General features: G+C 36.2%; 1 protein-coding gene across 1 annotated transcript in view; it reads left to right on the plus strand.

Moving 5' to 3' along the window:
* ARFIP1 (ARF interacting protein 1) overlaps window positions 1-15,121 on the plus strand; it is an 83,006-nt gene extending 67,885 nt beyond the window's left edge. Inside the window, 1 exon segment of the mRNA XM_080671897.1 lies at window positions 13,253-15,121. Within this exon segment, the coding sequence (XP_080528023.1) occupies window positions 13,253-13,408 (156 nt within the window). The 3' untranslated portion in view covers window positions 13,409-15,121.
* The last annotated feature ends 4,647 nt before the right edge of the window (window positions 15,122-19,768 follow it).

Here is a 19,768-nt window from a genome sequence, read left to right on the forward strand (position 1 = left end):
AACCTTTTTTTCAAATATATACTGTGTGCCAAAATCTGGGGAAATATAATTTCCTCCCACCTTCTAAGAATTAACTAAATAAAATTGGTTACCTATAAGGGAAACAGAGTAGTTGGAGATAGGAGTGAAAATGAAACTTTTATATCCTTTAAATTTTGATCCTACAGATTCAAATAATAAGATTTAACTCTAAAAAGAAAGGAAAATAAGGCCAGCTGGGATTTTTTTGTTTTTTAAATAATATGCCTTATCTTTTTTCAAACGAGACTATTTCTATTTTTCAAACATTGTCTAATATTTATTTACATAACCTATAATTTTCCTCTTAGCTTTAAAATCAAATGATTAATTATGTGTTGGAGAGAACAGAAAAACACTTAACTTGCTAGGACATGAGTTCCCTCCATTCTTAAGTGACAGATTCAAAATGGTGTGATACAGTACCTTTCATTTATGTCAGAAAATATTTTCACGTATGATATCATGTTTGCTGCTCTTAGTGGTTTGGCTTGCAGATCCCTTTTTAAAATTTTTCTAAAACCACGTAGAGAAAGAAAAATTTGCCAGTGGTTGCATTGCCTCCTTTCTCTCTTTAGAAAACAGGCAGAAATTAGCTATCTTTATATAAACCATGCAACCAAAAAGAATTGTGAGTTATGGGTTGGTTTTGAAATTAGCATCATCCAAGCCATAGTTATCCAAAATCATTTTGGTAATTTGCAGTCATCAACCAGTGTATGCAGGAGAGAAACCATGCCTACCTAACCAATCCATGTAGTCTGTCTCTGTTGTGCTAAGATTCCAGCATGTAGTTTTGTGAAGGAGAGGTATATTGTAGGCAAGATGTAAAAGCCTTCCACGAGAGATAGCTTTCTAATTATGAATGGCTAATTTTATAGAATTGACTTGGTTCCTTTTTTCCTTTTTGGCAGTTATAAAGTACCTGTGTTTTCTGACTTGGTCAGAAGTGATTAACTCATTTGAAGGGTAGATTTGAGTTTCATTTTTATTGTATCCATCAGAGGGGAGGGGATTACTTGGTCTTTTCACTTTGAGTGAATAGGATTCACTCAAAAAATTTAGTTTTTGCCCTGGAGGTGCGATTCCCAGTCAGGGGCATGTACCTAGGTTGCAGGTTCAATCCCCAGTCCCAGTTGTGGGGATACATGTGGAAGGCAACCAATCAATGTGTTTTTCTCACATCAGTGTTCCACCCTCCTTCCCTCCCTTCCACTCTCTCTATAAAAAAAAGAAAAAATCAATGAAAAAAATATCATCTGGTGAGGATTAGCACAAAAAAAGAAAATTTAATTATTAACCATTACTGCTATGATGTACCTGTTCTATAACATGGTTGATACCTGTGTACTCCTCAGATCCATATTCCACTTATTTTGCCAGCCTTGGGTATCACCCAAGTCAAGTTTGTCAGGTTTTGTAATACAGTTGAGTTTTAAGTAACCATTGTAATACCTTGAACATATCTCTAATAATCAGTATTGGTTTTGGTGACAGTGGCATTACTGCACAATTTTTTTTTTTTTTTTTTTTTTTTTTTTTTTTTTTTTAGTTCTTAGTAGTTAAGAGACTTTTCAATTTACTTATACTAAAACCTTTAATTAGTATTTCTGAATAAAATGTTGACACTAGCAGTGTTTAAGAATTTGACTTTGCATTGTTCTTTTTAACCTTTTCCTTAAAGTCCTCTCAGTAAAGACTCAGCATTTTTTGTGTTAATTATGCATATATATTCCTTCCATGACTCATCTACACTTTGCTTTGTTAGATTAAAAAAAATTATTTGAGCCTGACCGGTGTGGCTCAGGGGTTGAGCATCAACCTATAAACCAGGAGGTCACAGGAGATCACGGTTCGATTCCCGGTCAGGGCACATGCCCAGATTGGGGGGCTCAAGGCAGCTGATTAATGATTCTCTCTTGATGTTTCTGTCTCTCTCCATCTCCCTTCCTCCCTGAAATCAATAAAAATACTTAAAAAAAGAAAAGAAAGAAACCAGCATTTAAAAAAAAAAAATCATTTGATAACTAGGTTTCTCCTTTATTGCTCTTAAACCTTATAATATTTTGATTTTCTGTTATTTCTGTCTTTAAGTTTTCAAAAGATACTTTTCTAAAACTCAATATGTTTTTATTGATTTCAGAGAGGAAGGGAGAGGGAGAGAGAGATAGAAACATCAATGATGAGAGAGAACCATTGATCTGCTGCCTCCTGCATGCCCCCTACTGGGGATCGAGCCGCAACCCCGGCTTGTGCCCTTGACTGGAATCAGACCCAGGACCCTTCAGTCTGCAGGCCGACACTCTATCCACAGAGCCAAACCACCTAGGGCTCAATATGTTTTTTAAAGTGCTTGTTTTGGACTATTATAATGCCTAATCTTAAAAAAAATATTGTATAAAGGTATTGTGACAAATTCCCTGCTGACAAGCAACTTACAGTCTAATGGAGAACATTTAGTAAAATCTATTATACACAAAATGCTGAGTTAAGCATGAAAAAGAAGAAATATAGAATTTGATGAAGAAAAACATTAGTGTGGGCTGGAAGTCCCTGTTAGTAGGTTAGGTGGCAGTATGATTTAAGCAGGACCACACAAGAATGAGCTTTGGTTAGGGAAAGACCAGGAAAAAAAATTCTTAAACTCTGGATTATATGTTTAAATGATTTATAAACTTTGTTAAATTTTCTATTCGCATCTTAAAGCAGAGCATAGTATTACTATTTAAGGGTTTTCTTAAGAAAAAAATAATGACTTTGTCATAAATTTTAATAAAGCTTTTCTATTAAGTTTATAAATAGTTGTTAGGTGCATTGGGTCAGAATGTTGTAAGTTATACAAGAGATGGGATTCTTAATCTTAAAAAGTTAGTTTTCCAAGGAATAATACAGAAAACCATAACTACGAAGGAAAACTATTTTTGAATGTAGAGATGAGTGTGAGTAGATCTTTGGTTTAAATATGAGTCCTTGTTGCCCAATGTCCAAAGACCAGTGAGAACAGGGTCACCTAATTGATGAAAGGAAATACCCAGTTTCTTGACTACTCTTCTGTACCTAAGTTAATTTTGAACTAGGTGCTCAGATGCTAACTTGAATGATTTATATTACTTATTATTTACTCTGGCACTATAGTGCCAGGGCCTTCTCCATTTAAAGCAGTATCATACTGTGTTGTGAATGCCTGCTAGTCTATATTTTTTCCCACTGGATGTAAGCTCCATGGATGCATCTATAGAGCATTCCCTTATAGTAAATGAATTAATAGACACTGTCCTTTGAGTAATGTGTATATGGAGGAAGCTCTCTAAAAGTATTTTATATAACATCTATATATGTCTAGCTAATCTGTGATCTAGATGATCATATACTAGTGTACAGATGACAATGCTGAGGTTCAGAGAGGTTAAGTAACTTGCCCAAAGTCTCACAGCCAAACCAAATCTAGATCGGTTTGATTCCACAGCCCTACTTTTAGTTAAGTGAAATGAAGCTATAATGCTGCTCCACGGAAGGTTCTTAAAATAGCAGAGGAAGAAGATGGGAGATAACAGAAGCCATATTTGTCACCTATACTTGGATCTCCTAGAAAGAAGGGAGGAAGGGGAAGGAGCTAACACTATAGACCGTAGAACAGAAGGGCAATAGAAAGTTGTGCTAAGGCAGAAGAAACCTGTGCATTGAGGATTTTACTAAACCATTGGATAAAGATTTATAAGACACTACCACAATTGTGTGACCTAGTGTTACTGGAGTTTATAGATTATGTTTCATCAGTTACCTTTTCAAAAGAGGACTGCCCTTCTTTCTCTTGTAGGATGCTTTTTTATTTTTTTATTTTTTTAATATATTTTATTGATTTTTTACACAGAGGAAGGGAGAGGGAGAGAGAGTTAGAAACATTGATGAGAGAGAAACATCAATCAGCTGCCTCCTGCACACCTCCTACTGGGGATGTGCCCGCAACCAAGGTTCATGCCCTTGACCAGAATCGAACCTGGGACCCTTGAGTCCGCAGGCCGATGCTCTATCCACTGAGCCAAACCGGTTAGGACAGGATGCTTTTTTTAACCTGCTTGTCAGTGATTTGTTGAAACCTGTCGCAGTGAGTCTGAAAAGTAAAATATGTTCTCCTACCTCCACTTGTAGTTCATATTTGTCTTTCTTCCCTCACTCCCTTCCCAGTGCCCATGCCCTTATTTTTAATAGTGTCTCTTTCTCAGCTGGTAGTTGCTTTGGCAGGACAGGCATTTCCAAATCTATTGCAAAGTAATAAAATCACAAACCTAATAAAAAACCAAGACAGCTATACTTTCCTGCTTGCTACTCTTCTGGTCTCTTACTGAAAAAAAGATTAGAACAAGATTAGTGATGGCAGAGAAAGCAAATAATTACACATTTTTAGATAGTTGGGGGTAAAGAGAGGAGTTAATACTTTTCATATTAGTGGTTGGAGACATCTTACTAAAGAATGACTTTGTTCCAGCTTTCCTCACAGCTATTACCTCAATATTGTACATCTAATATAAACCCATATTTAATCAAATTATTTGGAGAGCCAATAATTAATTTGAAGAACTTAACAATTATAAATACAACATAACTTTTAACTGGAATTTGCCTCTTTTTCTCAATTACTTCTGCATCTCTGATAAAAATGTATGTATTATAAATTTGATTTGTAAATAAAAGTTCATTTTTATGGTTTTTATGCCTACAAAGCAATACTTCTCTTCAGGTTTTTCAGTCAGTAACTTTATAAATAGTATTTATCTTGTATTGATACATGCTATGTGGGCAGGAGAAAGTTTTCAGTGTAATCTACTTGGCATCATCTATCAGTCCTGCTCTTAAATTTCTCTTACCCAGTTTCTATTTTAAACCCAAGCTTGTCTCTGCCTTAGTAGTCAGTGTTGAAGTTTGTTTTGCCCTTTAACAATTAAAGTATTGTATGCTATATTTTAGGTCATTCACCAGATGTTGCTATAGTGGTTTTGCTTATGTCTGATCTGGTTGCTCATTGTTTGGCAGATCTCTATGAAAGTTCTTTGTAATTGAGTTCACAATGATTTAGTGTATTTCTAAATTGCTGTAATTGTTTCTGATGTTAGGTTTTGAAAATTTGTCAAATTTGTCATCATCCCATTTCTGCCTGGAATTGTTATTTCATCTTCTTTTGCTCCTATTTGAAATTTCTGCTTTTCTGTTGTATTTTATTTATCCTTATAACCACTTTAAATCTTTTCTAATATATATCAATAAATAGTTCATTATAGATTTTTCCTGCTCTATAATTATGAAAAGATCATATGGAAGTTTAATATGGCATTTATAATAATAAAAGCATAATATGCTAATTAGAACGGACAGCCGAACGTCCTTCTGGATGTCCTTCTGGACAAAGCTGCAGCAGCTGCGAGGGCCGAGGGCAGGCAGCTGCGGCCGGCAGCGGCAAGGTGATGGGGGAGGTGCCTTCCCCTGATCCTCCTGGTCGCCTCCTGCAGAGGGAGGCCAGACTGCAGCTTAGGCCTGCTCCCCGTGGGTCCATCAGTAGGACATCCCCTGAGGGCTCCCAGACTGTGAAAGGGGGCATGCCAAGCTAAGGGACCACTGCCCCCAGCACAAATTTTCATGCACCAGGCCTCTAGTTAATCTTCATAATGTTAGAAAGAATTCACTTTTATTTCTTTCATCTGCTCCAACCCTTGTGTGAGATCCTTGTCCGGAGGATGTTTAAACGCAACTTCAGGGCCAGAGACAAAATTAGGAAGATTAAAATATGTCTTTTCTACATTTCTGCCCTTCTTTTAAGTGTTCTGGCCTATCTTTTTTGTTTGTTTCCAACTTGTGAATTGCCTTAGGGATAGAGGCAGGTAAGAAGAGGTGAAAGAACACAGGCCAGTCTTGGAATAGACATTCCTGAGTTTCCCAAATGCCAGCCCATCTGCTTCCTAGCTCTCTAACCTTAGGCAAGTTACTTAACCTTCTGAGTCTGCTTTTTTTAACCATAACATGGAGAGAATAAAAGGCTGGACAAAATAGATGTAAGGGTAACATATTATCTGTCACATACAAAGTGCCTCACAAAAGTTAGTGTCCCCCACCATATCCAACAATAGTCTATCAAAATACTCGGCTGTTTTTTTTATTCTCTATGCTTATCAATCCTCATAATCTTATTGTATAAATATAGAAGTAAATTTTAAAAGTGTAATGACCCTAAAATACTTCCTCAAAGGTTTTGGCTTTTTGTCCCTTCTCTCAAAAGTAGGTTTGACCTTCCTCCGCCTCACTGTAAGCCAGTTCTGTTTGAAAAACAGAATCTTTCCTAGATTGACCTTTATAAGACCAAACAGCCTAGTAAAGAAAACCTAATAAACAAGAAAATAACTTAAAATAATAACTTTTAAGTCTTGTTAAAACAGCTTATATATAGTAACAACAGCACAGTCATTATCATGATTGTAAAATTGTTATCTTTAAAATTGTATGGTAACTGCTTCTCTAATATTATTTAATTCCTCCCTTTAATTGATAGTGATTTATATTTGTTTAATAACCAAAACATTCTGAGGATCACTTATAGCATATCAGTCTGAATTGCATTGAAGACATTATGTGAATATGTGTCGTAATGTAAATTAATTCATCAAAGATAGCCAGAAAATACTTTTAATTGATTTCATTTAGAAAGTATGTTCACATTGAAATTTGGTTTATTAGTTTATTTTAATTTCCCTTTATTTTTTATTTAGTAATGGTTGATTGGATAAAACAGTCAATACTATTCTTATTTAAATTTGTATCTGATTTTGAAGACATACTGCCAAAACTAAAACTTGTACTAGGATAACACATAATCAGTGCTAATAGGAAAATGAGATAAGTAATCTGTTTTGGTATAAAATAGCTTCTGAGAGTAAAGTGACAATGAAATTTTATGCTTTCTTTCCATAATTATCACTGAAAAGCTGTAAAGCCCCGAAGGCTCTCTTATTCAAGGGAGCTGCTCTGAAGTGTGTATATACTTCTAACGGCTCTACACATCAACCTTCTCACAATTACTGGGGGAATGTTTTTGGAAAAACAGGTATTCTATCATTTTGTTGTGAAAACTAGAAGTCAGTCCAAAAATCACCCTCTTTCCTTGGTTTCCCATGAATTAAGTTTCATTGGGGGGGGGGGGGCATTTTAAACACAGCTAATGCACCCCATTTGAGGTTTTGTTAATAAATGCATCCTCGGCTACACAAAGAAGTGTTTCTCCATGTTGGGTTTGTCAGCTACTCCAGGGAGCGGGGAACCTGACTTGTGTGTTGACATTTGTAGGGTTAGCTAAAGATTGGCTCTCTAACATTCTAGACTGTTAGAACAGCTCTGGAAATCCAGTACATGAACCAATTCCTGTACTCCACTTTTATTGTCTTCTCTAATTCTAGAACATGGGGATTAAAATTAAAGGCAAAATTATTTTGTGACCCAAAGAGCAGTAAAGTAATTGGGTAGACTCTATTTCTGAGCATTTAAATTCCACATTAAATGTACAGAGGCTCCTGAGTTGCTCTATAATTCCAAGAGCCAAGGATCATCCAAAATCAGAAAACAGGAAAGGCCCAGATAATAGTAGAGCAAGGTCAAAAATTACTTTGTGATGCAGGTAGGCTACTAATGTGATACCTCTAAATAGGGAAGAAAGTTAATTAATGGGGTGGTTCATAAACTGATACATAAACTCTCAATTGAATTTAATACATCTCTAAAAGAAGAGCTAGTTTCTATCCTTGAAAATAAATAGGAATACTGTAATGTTCTTCTTTTGAATTTCCAGATATAGGAATACCTCTATTTAAAAAGCAATTACTTTTCTCAGAAAATGTTAGTAGAAAGGAACCATAAAATTTTTAATTCAGTTTCTTCATTATGCAAGTGAGAAGAGAATTCACATAGTAAACTTGGGGAAAAATGGGAATGGAGCCCCATTTTCCCAGATATTTTATTCTCCTTTAGCTGCCTTAACTTTCTTCTTCAGCTAACAAGAATCTCTGCAGACAAAGAAAAGGTTTATTTAACTAATGGACACAGGGAAGTACAAGTTAATAAATGGTTTATTTGTAATAAATTTGCTTTGTTCCTGATCTAGAAAATGTCATAGAGAAGGAAATTTTAAGTGTGGTTTGCAAAAATTCAAGATGTATCACATATCAGTTCATGAGGATTGTAACATTGTATTTTAGGGGCAGATATGAGTTTTCTTAAATTCCCTGAGGTTCATTACTTCAGACACTACAAGAAAAGGTGAATGTCTTGATGGTAAACAGAATTGATTTATGGCAATAGAAAGAATTAGAATCTGGAAAGATCATATGAAACCTTTAAATTTAGTTTCACTTTTAGATCTGTTAACTCATTTATAGTCTATTTTTGATCCTATATCTGAAATGAGTCATAAAGCTTCATTATTTTCCTGTGTTTTTTTTCCTTTATCTTTGTTTCTTTAATCCTCACCCGAGGATTGATTTTTAGAGACAGAGGAAAGGAAAGAGAGAGAGAAAAAAAACATCAATGTGAGAGAGAAACATAGAACATTTGCCTCCCTTACTCACTCCACCAGGGATCCAACCAGCAACCTAGGTATGTGCCCTGACTGGGAATTAAACCTGCAACCTTTTGGTGCTCAGAATGACACTCGAACCAACTGAGCCACCCAGTCAGGGTCTTTGTCTTTTTAAAAAATAACATATGCTAGACATACAAAATAATAAACATAATGCATATTTAAGTTATAAAGCATAATATAATAAACATCTGTGACCCCACCTTTCAACCCAAGAACTAGAACATTACCAATAATGTTGTATCTTCCTATTCCTTCCCTAACCTATTCCCTTACCGCCCCCAGCCCCATACCTTACATTTTTTTCATTCTACTGTTAAAAGGACATTTGTATTGTTTCTGTGCCTGCTATGAATATTCCTGCCTTGTCTCATATGGCATTGTGAGTGTTCAGCTTTCTAAATTAAAGCCAAATTGTTTTCTAATGTGGATGTACCAATTTACATTCCACCAGTAATGTACTCAGTTCCCTTTGAGCCACAGTCACTCCAAAGTGAATAAAATGGTATTCTTTTGTGTGTGCTTCATTTTTATTTCCCTCATTATTTATTGACCACATATATTTCTTCCAGTATAAAATACCAATTCATGCCTTTGCCCATATTTCTGTTGGGTTGTTTGGGGTTTTTTTTTTTTAAATTGATTTGTAGGAATTCTTCATGTATTTTTGTACTAATCCTTTTTTGTTTATGCGTTATATATATCTTATACCATTTATGACTTGAGATTTTACCCTCTTTACAATGGTTGTTGATAAACAGAAGGCCTTAAACTAGTTTAAGTTATCAGTCTTCTATTTGTTAGTGCCTTTTGCGTCCTATTTAAGAAATCTTTTCAAAACCAAGGTTGTAAGATTTTTTTTTGTTTTTCACAATTCCAAATCCACCTGGAGCTGGTTTATTTATATTTTATTTATATTATGTGAATTAGGAATCCAGTTTTCTCTCCAGGTAGTGAGTGAATAACCATTGTCTCCCCCCCCCCCCCCCCACACACACACACATACACAGATCTTTTCCCCATTTTATTGTTTATTGTCTTATTCAGTTGTAAGAATTCCTTATATGTTGTAGTAACAGATTCTTTGTCTTATACATATTTTGCAAATATTGTCTCCCAATATGTGGCTTGCCTTTTTTTTTTTTTTAAATATATTTTATTGATATTTTTACAGAGAGGAAGGAAGAGGGATAGAGAGATAGAAACATCGATGAGAGAGAAACATCGATCAGCTGCCTCCTACACACCTCCTACTGGGGATGTGCCCGCAACCAAGGTACATGCCCTTGACCGGAATCGAACCTGGGACCCTTCAGTCCACAGGCCGACGCTCTATCCACTGAGCCAAACCGGTTTCGGCGCCTTTTTATTTTTATAAATGTCTTTTGAAGAGAAAAATATTTTAATTTTGATGAAGTCCAATTTATTAATCTCTTTCTTTTATAATTTATGCTTTGTGTGTACTATTTTAAAATCTTTGCCAAACCCAAGATCATTAAGATTTTCTCCTATTTGTTTTTCCAGAAGTTTTATAGGTTTTTAGCTTTTTTGTTGTTGTTAATCCTCACCTGAGGATACTTTTCCATTGATTCTTAGAGAGAGTGGAAGGAAGTGGGGGAGGAACACACAGAGAAAGAGAAACATCAATGTGAGAGAGACACATTGATTAGTTGTCTCCTGCACACGCCCGACCTGGGCTGGGGATTGAGCCTGCAATCAAGGTATGGTGCCCTTGACTGAAATTGAACCCAGGACCCTTCAGTCCATGAGCCAATGCCCTACCCACTGAGCCAGACCAGCTAGGGCTGGGTTTTAGCTTTGACATTTAGGCCTTTAATTCATTTCAATATGAATTCTGGAGATGTAGTGAGGTATAAAGGTCAAGGTTCACTTTTCATGACTCAGTCCTTGGATCTCTTTTTGTCTATACACTCTCTTGATGAGCTTATTTAGTCACATGGGTTTGCATATCATCTGTACATTGAAGTACTATATTGACTTCCAATTCACATTTCCATCCTGGACTGCTATCCTGAACTCTAATTCAGTTTCAAAAATACAGCTACCTAGTCAGCATTTCCCTGGGTGTTCCCTGGAAGACATCTGAAACTGAGCTCTTCATATCCACCTTTCCCTCCTCCACATCTGGCCTTTTTTTATTGTGCTGAGGTAAACTGATGGATTTCTATCTTTGAAAAGGAAAGAACTTGGTATTTCTTCTTTCATACAACACTTCTCACGCACTCAGGACACCAGATGAGTGGGCTTTCCCCCACACTGGCTGATTCTCTGGACGCCAGCTGGGTGTCCTACAATTTAATTCAGTTCTGACACTGTGGACTCCACCACCATCACCACCTTCAGACACCAGTTGAATTCCACTTGTTTTCACTTGTTTTTCTGATAGACTGGCTATAAATCAAAGGTTCCCACAATCCCTCCTCGGATTCAGTCACTTGCTAGAGTGGCTCACAGACCTCAGGAAGACAGTTTTCCTATTAGATTCCCAATTTATTACAAATATTAAAGGCTACAGATGAACAGCCAGATGAAGAGATACTAGTACATAAGGCGGGGTTTGGGAGGGTCCTGAGCACAGACCTGCTGTCCACGGGGCATGGGGGACATGCTGCCCTCCTGGCACGTGGGTGCGTTCCTCAGCCCAGAAGCTCTCCAAACCCCGTACTTTAGGGGTTTTTGTGGGGCTTCATTACATAGGTCTATTGATTAAGGCATTGTCCCTTGGTAATTAGTTCAGCCTGTAGCCCCTCTCACCATACCCCACTTTATGATAATGAGATGTTTGGAAAGTCCCTGGAGAACCACAGGATGAGGTTTGGTTGCCACCAATCTCATTATCATAAAGTGGGGTACGGTTGAAAGGGCTCATTATGAACAACCAAAAAAATACTCCTTTTAGCTCTGGAGTTGTTTCAGATGTACACCAAGAGACCAAGTATTATAACAAAAGATGTTCCCATCCTCTTATCATTTAGGAAATTACAAAGGTTTTAGGAGCTATGTTCCCAGAGTGAAGATGAAGATCAATTATATTTTCCTTATTATAAACCACAGTATTACAATCTTACAAATTCCAAATCAGTGGGCTCTAAATAAATGAAATTTTGTTTCACTAAGAAAAGTCAGTGTTGTTTGAAGATTTGACTGTCAAATAGGTAACCTTGGATTTCACTGAAATTGAATGAGTACTATTCTGTGTCAGACAGTGTGCTGGGTAGTATCCCATTTCATTTAACCCTTACAACAGCACGACAGATTCATTTGGTAATGGCATCCCTGATAAACGGATAAAGACCTTGGCCAATGAAGTTAGAAGTAACCTGTGCCTGGTGTCACAAAGACACTAGAAAGTGGTACAACTCAGATTGGCACACACTCCCCTCTCCTATGGGCTTTCATCCCCCCCAGGAGGGCAAGCACTTGCTTCTCAGGCCTCATTTTCTAATGTTACATGGCCAAGCTTACTTTTATTTGTTTAAAAAAAACAAAAACTAACTTACTAAATTTGCAGATCTGATGAGCTTTACTATGTAGTTCATGAACTGAGCAGCATCCCATCTAGCAACTAGGAGGCCACTCAAGTGGGTTGTACAAAATGGAAGGGTTTTGTAGGCAGAGTTTGGGACTAATAAATTAAGAGTGAATTATTTCTGGCAAGGACACTTACCTTTAGGGAAAGGGAGGGGTCTTATCAGGCAGAACACCTCACTAGTGTGGATCAGGAAATTCCAGGCTGGTTGGTAATTAGTTCAGCCTGTGGCCCCTCTCACCATACCCCATTTTATGATAATGAGATGTTTGGAAAGTCCCTAGAGAACTGAAACTGCAGGTAGGTTAGGTTTTGCATCTAGCGTAAGTGACAGCCATCTTGGGCCTGTGGTTTTTCTTTTTAATACATTGTAGAACAGTCCCCAGGGGTGTGGATTTTGAGAGGGGTGATTCTCTGGGGCCATTGTAATAGTCCACTGTAATAGGATGCTTCACTCATCTCCTAAATTGCCATCCAGAAACCTGCTTTTCCTGTGATTGTCCTGTTTCCTTAATAAGTGTCCCTAAGTTGAGGTTCACTATCCTTTGATGTCTATACTTGGTATAGAGTGTATGTCACATAGTAATTTGTATATAATTTTTCCTCTTCAGTATTTGATTTTTGAATATCCTTAGTTTGAGAGGGTATTTAATGATATTTTTTAATTAATGCCCTCAACAATGTTTGAAAATGGCTAACAGAGTACAGGCATGCCTTGGAGATAATGCAGGTTCAGTTACACACCACTGCAATAAAGCAGGTTGTAATCTTTTTGCTAGTGGAGGGTCTTGCCTTCAGTTTGTAAAATACGCAACATCTGTAAAGTGCAATAAAGCTGCCCATAATAAAACAAAGTATTCCTATACATATTTAGCTTCTTAAACTGGTCTGTCCCCTGTAGGGAAATTAAAAGTCGTCAAAGGCTCAGACCCTCCAAGACAGTGTACAGTAGGTGTATGTGAACTACTTTGTATTATTAAAACAGCTTTTCCTGAGGAGAGAGAGATTATGTGAGACAGTTCGTTGTCATTGGTGTTAATGCGTGGTCTTGTACTCTGCCCTGTTCATAGGTGAAAGTATTGCACAACCAGCTGGTCCTTTTCCACAATGCCATCGCCGCCTACTTTGCTGGGAACCAGAAGCAGCTTGAACAGACCCTTAAACAGTTCCATATCAAGTTGAAAACGCCTGGAGTGGATGCCCCATCTTGGCTTGAAGAACAGTAAAATCACTCCTGCAAACAAAAACAAACAAAAAAAGGAAAGTCACATGGTTCTATTTCTAAACAAACCTAATAAGAATGAAGCACAGTTGGGAGAAGAGAGACAGGGTGACAACCATTGTAGAGATTCTCACACAAACAGCTTTAATTTTTCCCTTTTTCATACTTTAACAATTGAACTGTTGAATTTGATGGGAAGGTGGGCGGTTTTAGTGAAAACATAATTTCTATAATCTGAACACAATAATTTTTCTTTTTGAGAAGTTCTTTTGTATTGTAAGGATCGATGGCTATTTCTGTAGTTTGAAAACATCTAATATAGATTTGCACTGACCAGATCAAAATTCAAGGGTTTTGGTCCTGGAAATGAGGGCCAGTTGTAACTTTTCCAAAGGGAGGTTTACATGATTTGTATCAACATCAGATATTTTATATATGAATATATTAAACATCTTTAAGAGATTCATTTTCATGTATTGTCTTAAAGAAAGAAGAGACTATTTTGCAGAGTAAAATTATTTGGTGTTCCTAACGCATCCACGATAGGCTGGCAGCCGCTCTAATGAATGACTGATTAGCTTGTAGAGTTCTGGCAAATACCTTTTTAAAAATGAATCTGTACCATTGTACTTTTGTTTAGACTTTTTTTTTTTTTAAGATCCAGGAATCACACTAATTTCTATGAGGCTTTTGAGCTTATAAATATATGCATCATCCAAAGTCAGAGGGTGGTTATGTTAGCAGTCTTTTGATTCATAATGAAACCTGCTTAAGAAAAAAAATTTTTTGACAGGTGGACTTGGGAATAGAAATTCTTGATGGTTTCTAGAGTAGAAATCTGTGCTCAGAAAGCTAGTTTTTGGATAAAATCTATTTTGACAGAAGTGAATTCCTAGACAGCTTTCATTGACTTCCATATGTAACAATACCAGTTAAGCCTTAAATCACAGATATGTGCCTTCTCAGATACAGTAATTCTCATTCAACCAAATGTACAGAATCCATAAGGAAACCTCTTTCAGATAATGTTTGACCTGTCTGTTCCTTCCTTGGAAAGGAGCACTGTGTATAAATGTTGGGTTTCTTTGTACGCATTAAACCACATTTAGGGCTTAAGGTGAAATCAACTTTTGAATACGCTATTTGGTTTTTCTTCATTCCTTTTATGGAATGGGGAGACATGAGTTTTTTCATGAGTAATGGAAAGGCAGTATGGTGGTAAGAAGAAGGGGGACTGGAAAGGCCAGCATTAGTTTAGTTGCTCAGCACTGTTGGTTTTGTGTTCATGTGGTTGGCCTGTCCACTGTGTGGTTCAATCAGTAATGTAATCCTTTTTCAGTATAAGTTTTCTTGATTTTTGTCATAGACATAAATTAATACTTTGAGAGGTATTCCTTCACCTGTTCTTTTGTGTTGAAATGAAGTACTTAAAATTACTGTTATATATGAACTTGTGGACCGTAAGATTTGTTATATATGTTCAAATGCCTTTTAGCTGGCTTTTTAAATAATATGCCTGTTTTCAGTGCTTAATACAATGTAATGTGATTGTAAATCATAAACCTATTTTAAATCATTCCCTCCTGTATATTTGTACTCTTGAGAGCCTTATTTTATTCTTCCAGCAGAATTACTACTTGTGATAGTTCATTTACATTCCCCAGAATGTGCCTCTGGTGTGAATTTTGTATTCTTATTAAAAGTGTTTGCTGCAGTACCTTGTTTCTCTGGCTCTTCATCATTTAAAATAAGAAGCAACTTTTGGAAAATCTGAGGACATATTATTAGGTGTTTCTTTAATTGTATTATCTCAGTAAGTTATTTTTTCCCCCTCAATTGAAATCTCTTTAGGGAGAACATACCCACTCTTACCACATTTTAATAACAATTATAGTAGCTAAGGAATTAAGTAGTTTCATGGGTTGATGATTTTTCAGAATAAACTAAAGAATTAGTGATTCAGAGACATGGGTGCATGTGCAAAAGAAATAAGTAAATTAACATAGCCTCTTTGTTAAGTAATTCGTATTCATTGTAGAAAAAAATAGAAATTAATTTCTAAAGATAAAATAAGTCACTTGCCAAGTTAGTAAGTACTGCATGAAACTACCTAACTCTCCTGAAGTTAGATGTTTCAGTTAACAATTATAAAGTTAATTTGAATATGCATACATTCATCTTTGTATTCTTACCTGGTTATTCCCTTGGTTGGATGCTTAGAAGTAAAAATGAGCCCTCAAAATATATACAAACTTTTAAGACTATGTTATATATTGCCAGTTGGCTTTCAGGAAAGAGTTTGCCAATTTACACCTCCAAGAACATATGCATGTCCCTGGTTAGCATATTTTTAAAGCCAGTATGCATAAAAGGGCATAATGCTTGTAATCAGCGGAACAGCACTTTACAAATGTTTTAAGTAGAAAGGGAAAAGCAGCCAAGAGGATAAGGCTGAACAGTCAGGACTTGGGGAATTGTGGGGTATGGGACAGAGAAATAGCTGGCTTTTCTCTTATTAGAGTAGACATTATTCAAGAAAAAATTGCACTTGAAGAGACAACAATAGCTGTCCAATGTTAATGAATCCAAATTATACCTATTTTTTTCAAATCAGCAAAAAATATATCTTTTGGTATGCCACAGAATTTTAGTAATTAGTTTGTGTGTGTCATGAGATGGAAAAGGTTGAAAAATTGCTGCCATAGACTGAAATAGAAGGTTTCTTAGAGATTATCTGATTAACATCCTTTTTTGCAGATGAACACATGAAGGCCTGGCAAGTGCCTCAGTTGCAGACTCGATTCCCCAGCCCTGGTTGGGGCACATGCGGGAGGCAAGCAATTGATGTCTCTCTCACATCAATGTTTCTCTTTCTTTGTCTCTCCCCACCCCTTCCACTCTAAAAATCAAAGGAAAATATCCTCAGGAGAGGATTAACAACAAAAAAAAGGCGTTACTTCTAAAGTTAAATACAATGTATATTCAGTGTCTTCTAAATTGAAAAACTAAATAAAAAATTCATTCACCCCCAAATGGAATAATAGTATTAGCTATATTTCAAAGTATTCATGTAGCAAAGTGTTCATCCTTTCAATCCACTCACCTTTAATTTAGAGTATTCTGAAAAAGAAATCACATGAAGGGTGAAAAAGATGAAGGGGTTAAGTAAAAAAAACACACGCTTTTGGACTACAGCATGGTAATTACCAGAGGGAAAAGAGGAGGGTAGGAGGAGGTAGAAGAGAATCCTATATATCCTATAAAATAAAAGCATAATATGTTAATTAGACCGGATGTCCTTCCAGACGACCTTCTGGATGAAGCCGGGGCTGTGAGGGCTGAGGCAGAGGCAGCCGCTGCGGCGGTGAGGGCCAAGTCCCTTGCACGGATTTCGTGCATCGGGCCTCTAGTAAAGAATAAAGGGGGCTAAATGGTGACTGAAGGAGTTGGACTCAATATACAATATAGAGATGATGTATTATAGAATTGTACAACTGCAACCTATATAATTTCATTAACCAATGTTACCCTAATAACTTCAATAATTTTTTAAAACAAAATTAATCTTCATAGTCCATGGACATGGAATATATTTCCATTTATTTCTCTATTCTTTCATTTCATCAATGTCTTATTTTTTTATTGTATAGATCATTATGTTGCTTAAATTTATTTTCAAGTATTTTATTTTTATATCATGAATGGAACTGATTTTATTATATCTTTATCTGATAGTTGTAAGCATGCAAATACACAACTGACTTGGTTTCTTGATTTTGTATCCTACAACTTTATTGAATTTTTTTATTCATTCTAATAGTGTTTGGTGGAGTCTTTGTGATTTTTTACATATAAGATTATTTCATCTGCAAAGAGATCATTTAACTTATTCCTGTCTAATTTTCATGCCATTTTTTTTTTCTTGCCTGATTGCTCTCACTAGAACTTCCAGGGTGATGTTGAATAGGAATATGAGAGTGGTTACCCTGGTCTTAATCCCGACCTTAGAGGAATAGCTTTCAAATTTTCTCCATTGAGCATGGGCTTTGGGCTTTCATGTATGACATTAATTATGTTGAGGTATATTCTTTACACAATTTGTTGAGAGTTTTATCATGAAAGAATATTGAATTTTGTCAAATGTTCCTTTCTCCATCTTTTATTTCCATTATTGTGATTTATTTATTGATTTGTGTATCCTGAGCTATTCTTCCATCCTCAGAAAGAATTCCATTTGATCGTGGTGCATAATACTTTCTTTTTTTTTTTATTAAACTTTTTAAAATATCTTTTATAAGCGTATCATTTAGAAGCAGTCATGTTTTGTTTTTGCTAATCCTCACCTGAGGAAATTCTTTTATTTTTTATTTTTATTTATTTTTATTTTTTTTTTATTTTGAGGCAATTTATTAGTCATACAAATTTATAATTGTTTAATCTTCCCAATTAATTTTTTTTATTAAGGTATTATATGTGTACATATCTTACCATTGCCCCCCCCCACCCCACTCCCATACATGCCTCACCCCCCAATGTTTTGAATCTGTTGGTTACTCTTATATACATGCATATAAGTCCTTCAGTTGATCTCTTATTTCCCCCACCTCTCCCTAACCTTACTGCTGTAATTTGACAGTCTGTTTGATGCTTTACTGCCTCTGTATCTATCTTTTTGTTCATCAGTTTATAATGTTTTTCATTATCCCCAAATGAGTGAGATCATGTGGTATTTTTCTTTCATTGACTGGCTTATTTCACTTAGCATAATGTTCTCTAATTCCATCCAGGTGCCTACAAATGGTAGTAATTCCTTCTTTTTTACAGCAGCATAGTATTCCATTGTGTAGTTGTACCATAGTTTTCTGATCCAGTCATCTGCTGACGGGCACTTAGGCTGTTTCCAAATCTTAGCTATGGTAAATTGTGCTGCTATGAACATAGGGGTGCATATATCCTTTCTGATTGGTGTTTCTAGTTTCTTAGGATATATTCCCAGGAGTGGGATTACTGGGTCAAATGGGAGTTCCATTTTCAGTTTTTTGAGGAAACTCCATACTGTTCTCCACAGTGGCTGCACCAGTCTGCATTCCCACCAGCAGTGCACGAGGGTTCCTTTTTCTCCGCATCCTCGCCAACACTTGTCGTTTGTTGATTTGTTGATGATAGCCATTCTGACAGGTGTGAGATGGTATCGCATTGTCGTTTTGATTTGGTGCATAATACTTTCAATGTACTACTGAATTTTGAATGCTAATAAAAAAGAAAAATGATGTGAACCCCAAAAGTGTTACATAAAGTAAAATTATGTATATTGAAAGCTAAAGATAAATGTCTTTTAATCATGGGACTATTGACTTGAAGAATAATGTATCTACCTCAAAATGTGCCCAGGCTCCTTTAGTCTTCACTGGAGATGACTAAAGGTGTGAAAAACAAGAGTAAATTTATTATTATTATTATCATTATTATTATTATTATTATTACTTTTAGAGGAAGAGGGAGAGAGAAACATTGATCAGTTGTTGCCTCCTGTACACACCCGACCTACAACCTTGGTATGTGCCCTGACTGACCAGGAATCAAACCTGTGACCTTTCGGTTTACAGGGCAACTCTTCAACCAACTGACCCACACCAGCCAGGGCAAAAGCAAATTATTTAAATTGCTAGGTAATTGCAACATTTGTATATAATCTGTTATAATCTGTGCTAATTTTTGTGAAGTATTAAGAATGATTTATTTTGTAATAATATTCCTATATATCTTCTGTCAATAGCTCTTTTTCTTTTTGAAACTTTTGGGTTGCCTGGGAGAGTTGAGACCATCTGAGAGCCTTCATCAGTAAATTTCATCAGCAAAATTTAGGCATTTAAAATCTGATTTCCTCTGTAATATTACAGATTATGATATTGGCAAAGACTATCCAGTTCTGAATAGGCTATTTTCTGATCAAAAGACCAATAATAGCCCTGGCCAGTTTTGCTCAGTGGCAAAACTGAGGATTCGATTCCCAGTTAAGGGCACATACCTTGGTTGAAGGTTTGATCCTCCATGAATGGGGGCCACATGGATGCAGGAGGCAACCAATTGAGCTCTCTCTCTCACCATTGTTCCTCTCTCTCTCTCTCTCTCTCTCTCTCTCTCTCTCTCTCTCTCTCTCTCTCTCTCTCTCTCTCTCTTTCTCTCCTCCCACCCTCCTCCCTTCCTTTTACTCTCTAAAAAAAAAAATCAATGGAAACAATACCCTCGGGTGAGAATTAAAAAAAAATAAAATAAAAAGACCAGTAATTTTTGGCATTAGTTCAAAGCTTTTCCAAGGGCCACAGGTCCTTTACTATTTTCACAATATAGCAAGACCTATTAA

This window comes from Plecotus auritus, assembly GCF_963455305.1.
Source record: "Plecotus auritus genome assembly, chromosome: 6".
Classification (NCBI taxonomy): Eukaryota; Metazoa; Chordata; class Mammalia; order Chiroptera; family Vespertilionidae; genus Plecotus; species Plecotus auritus.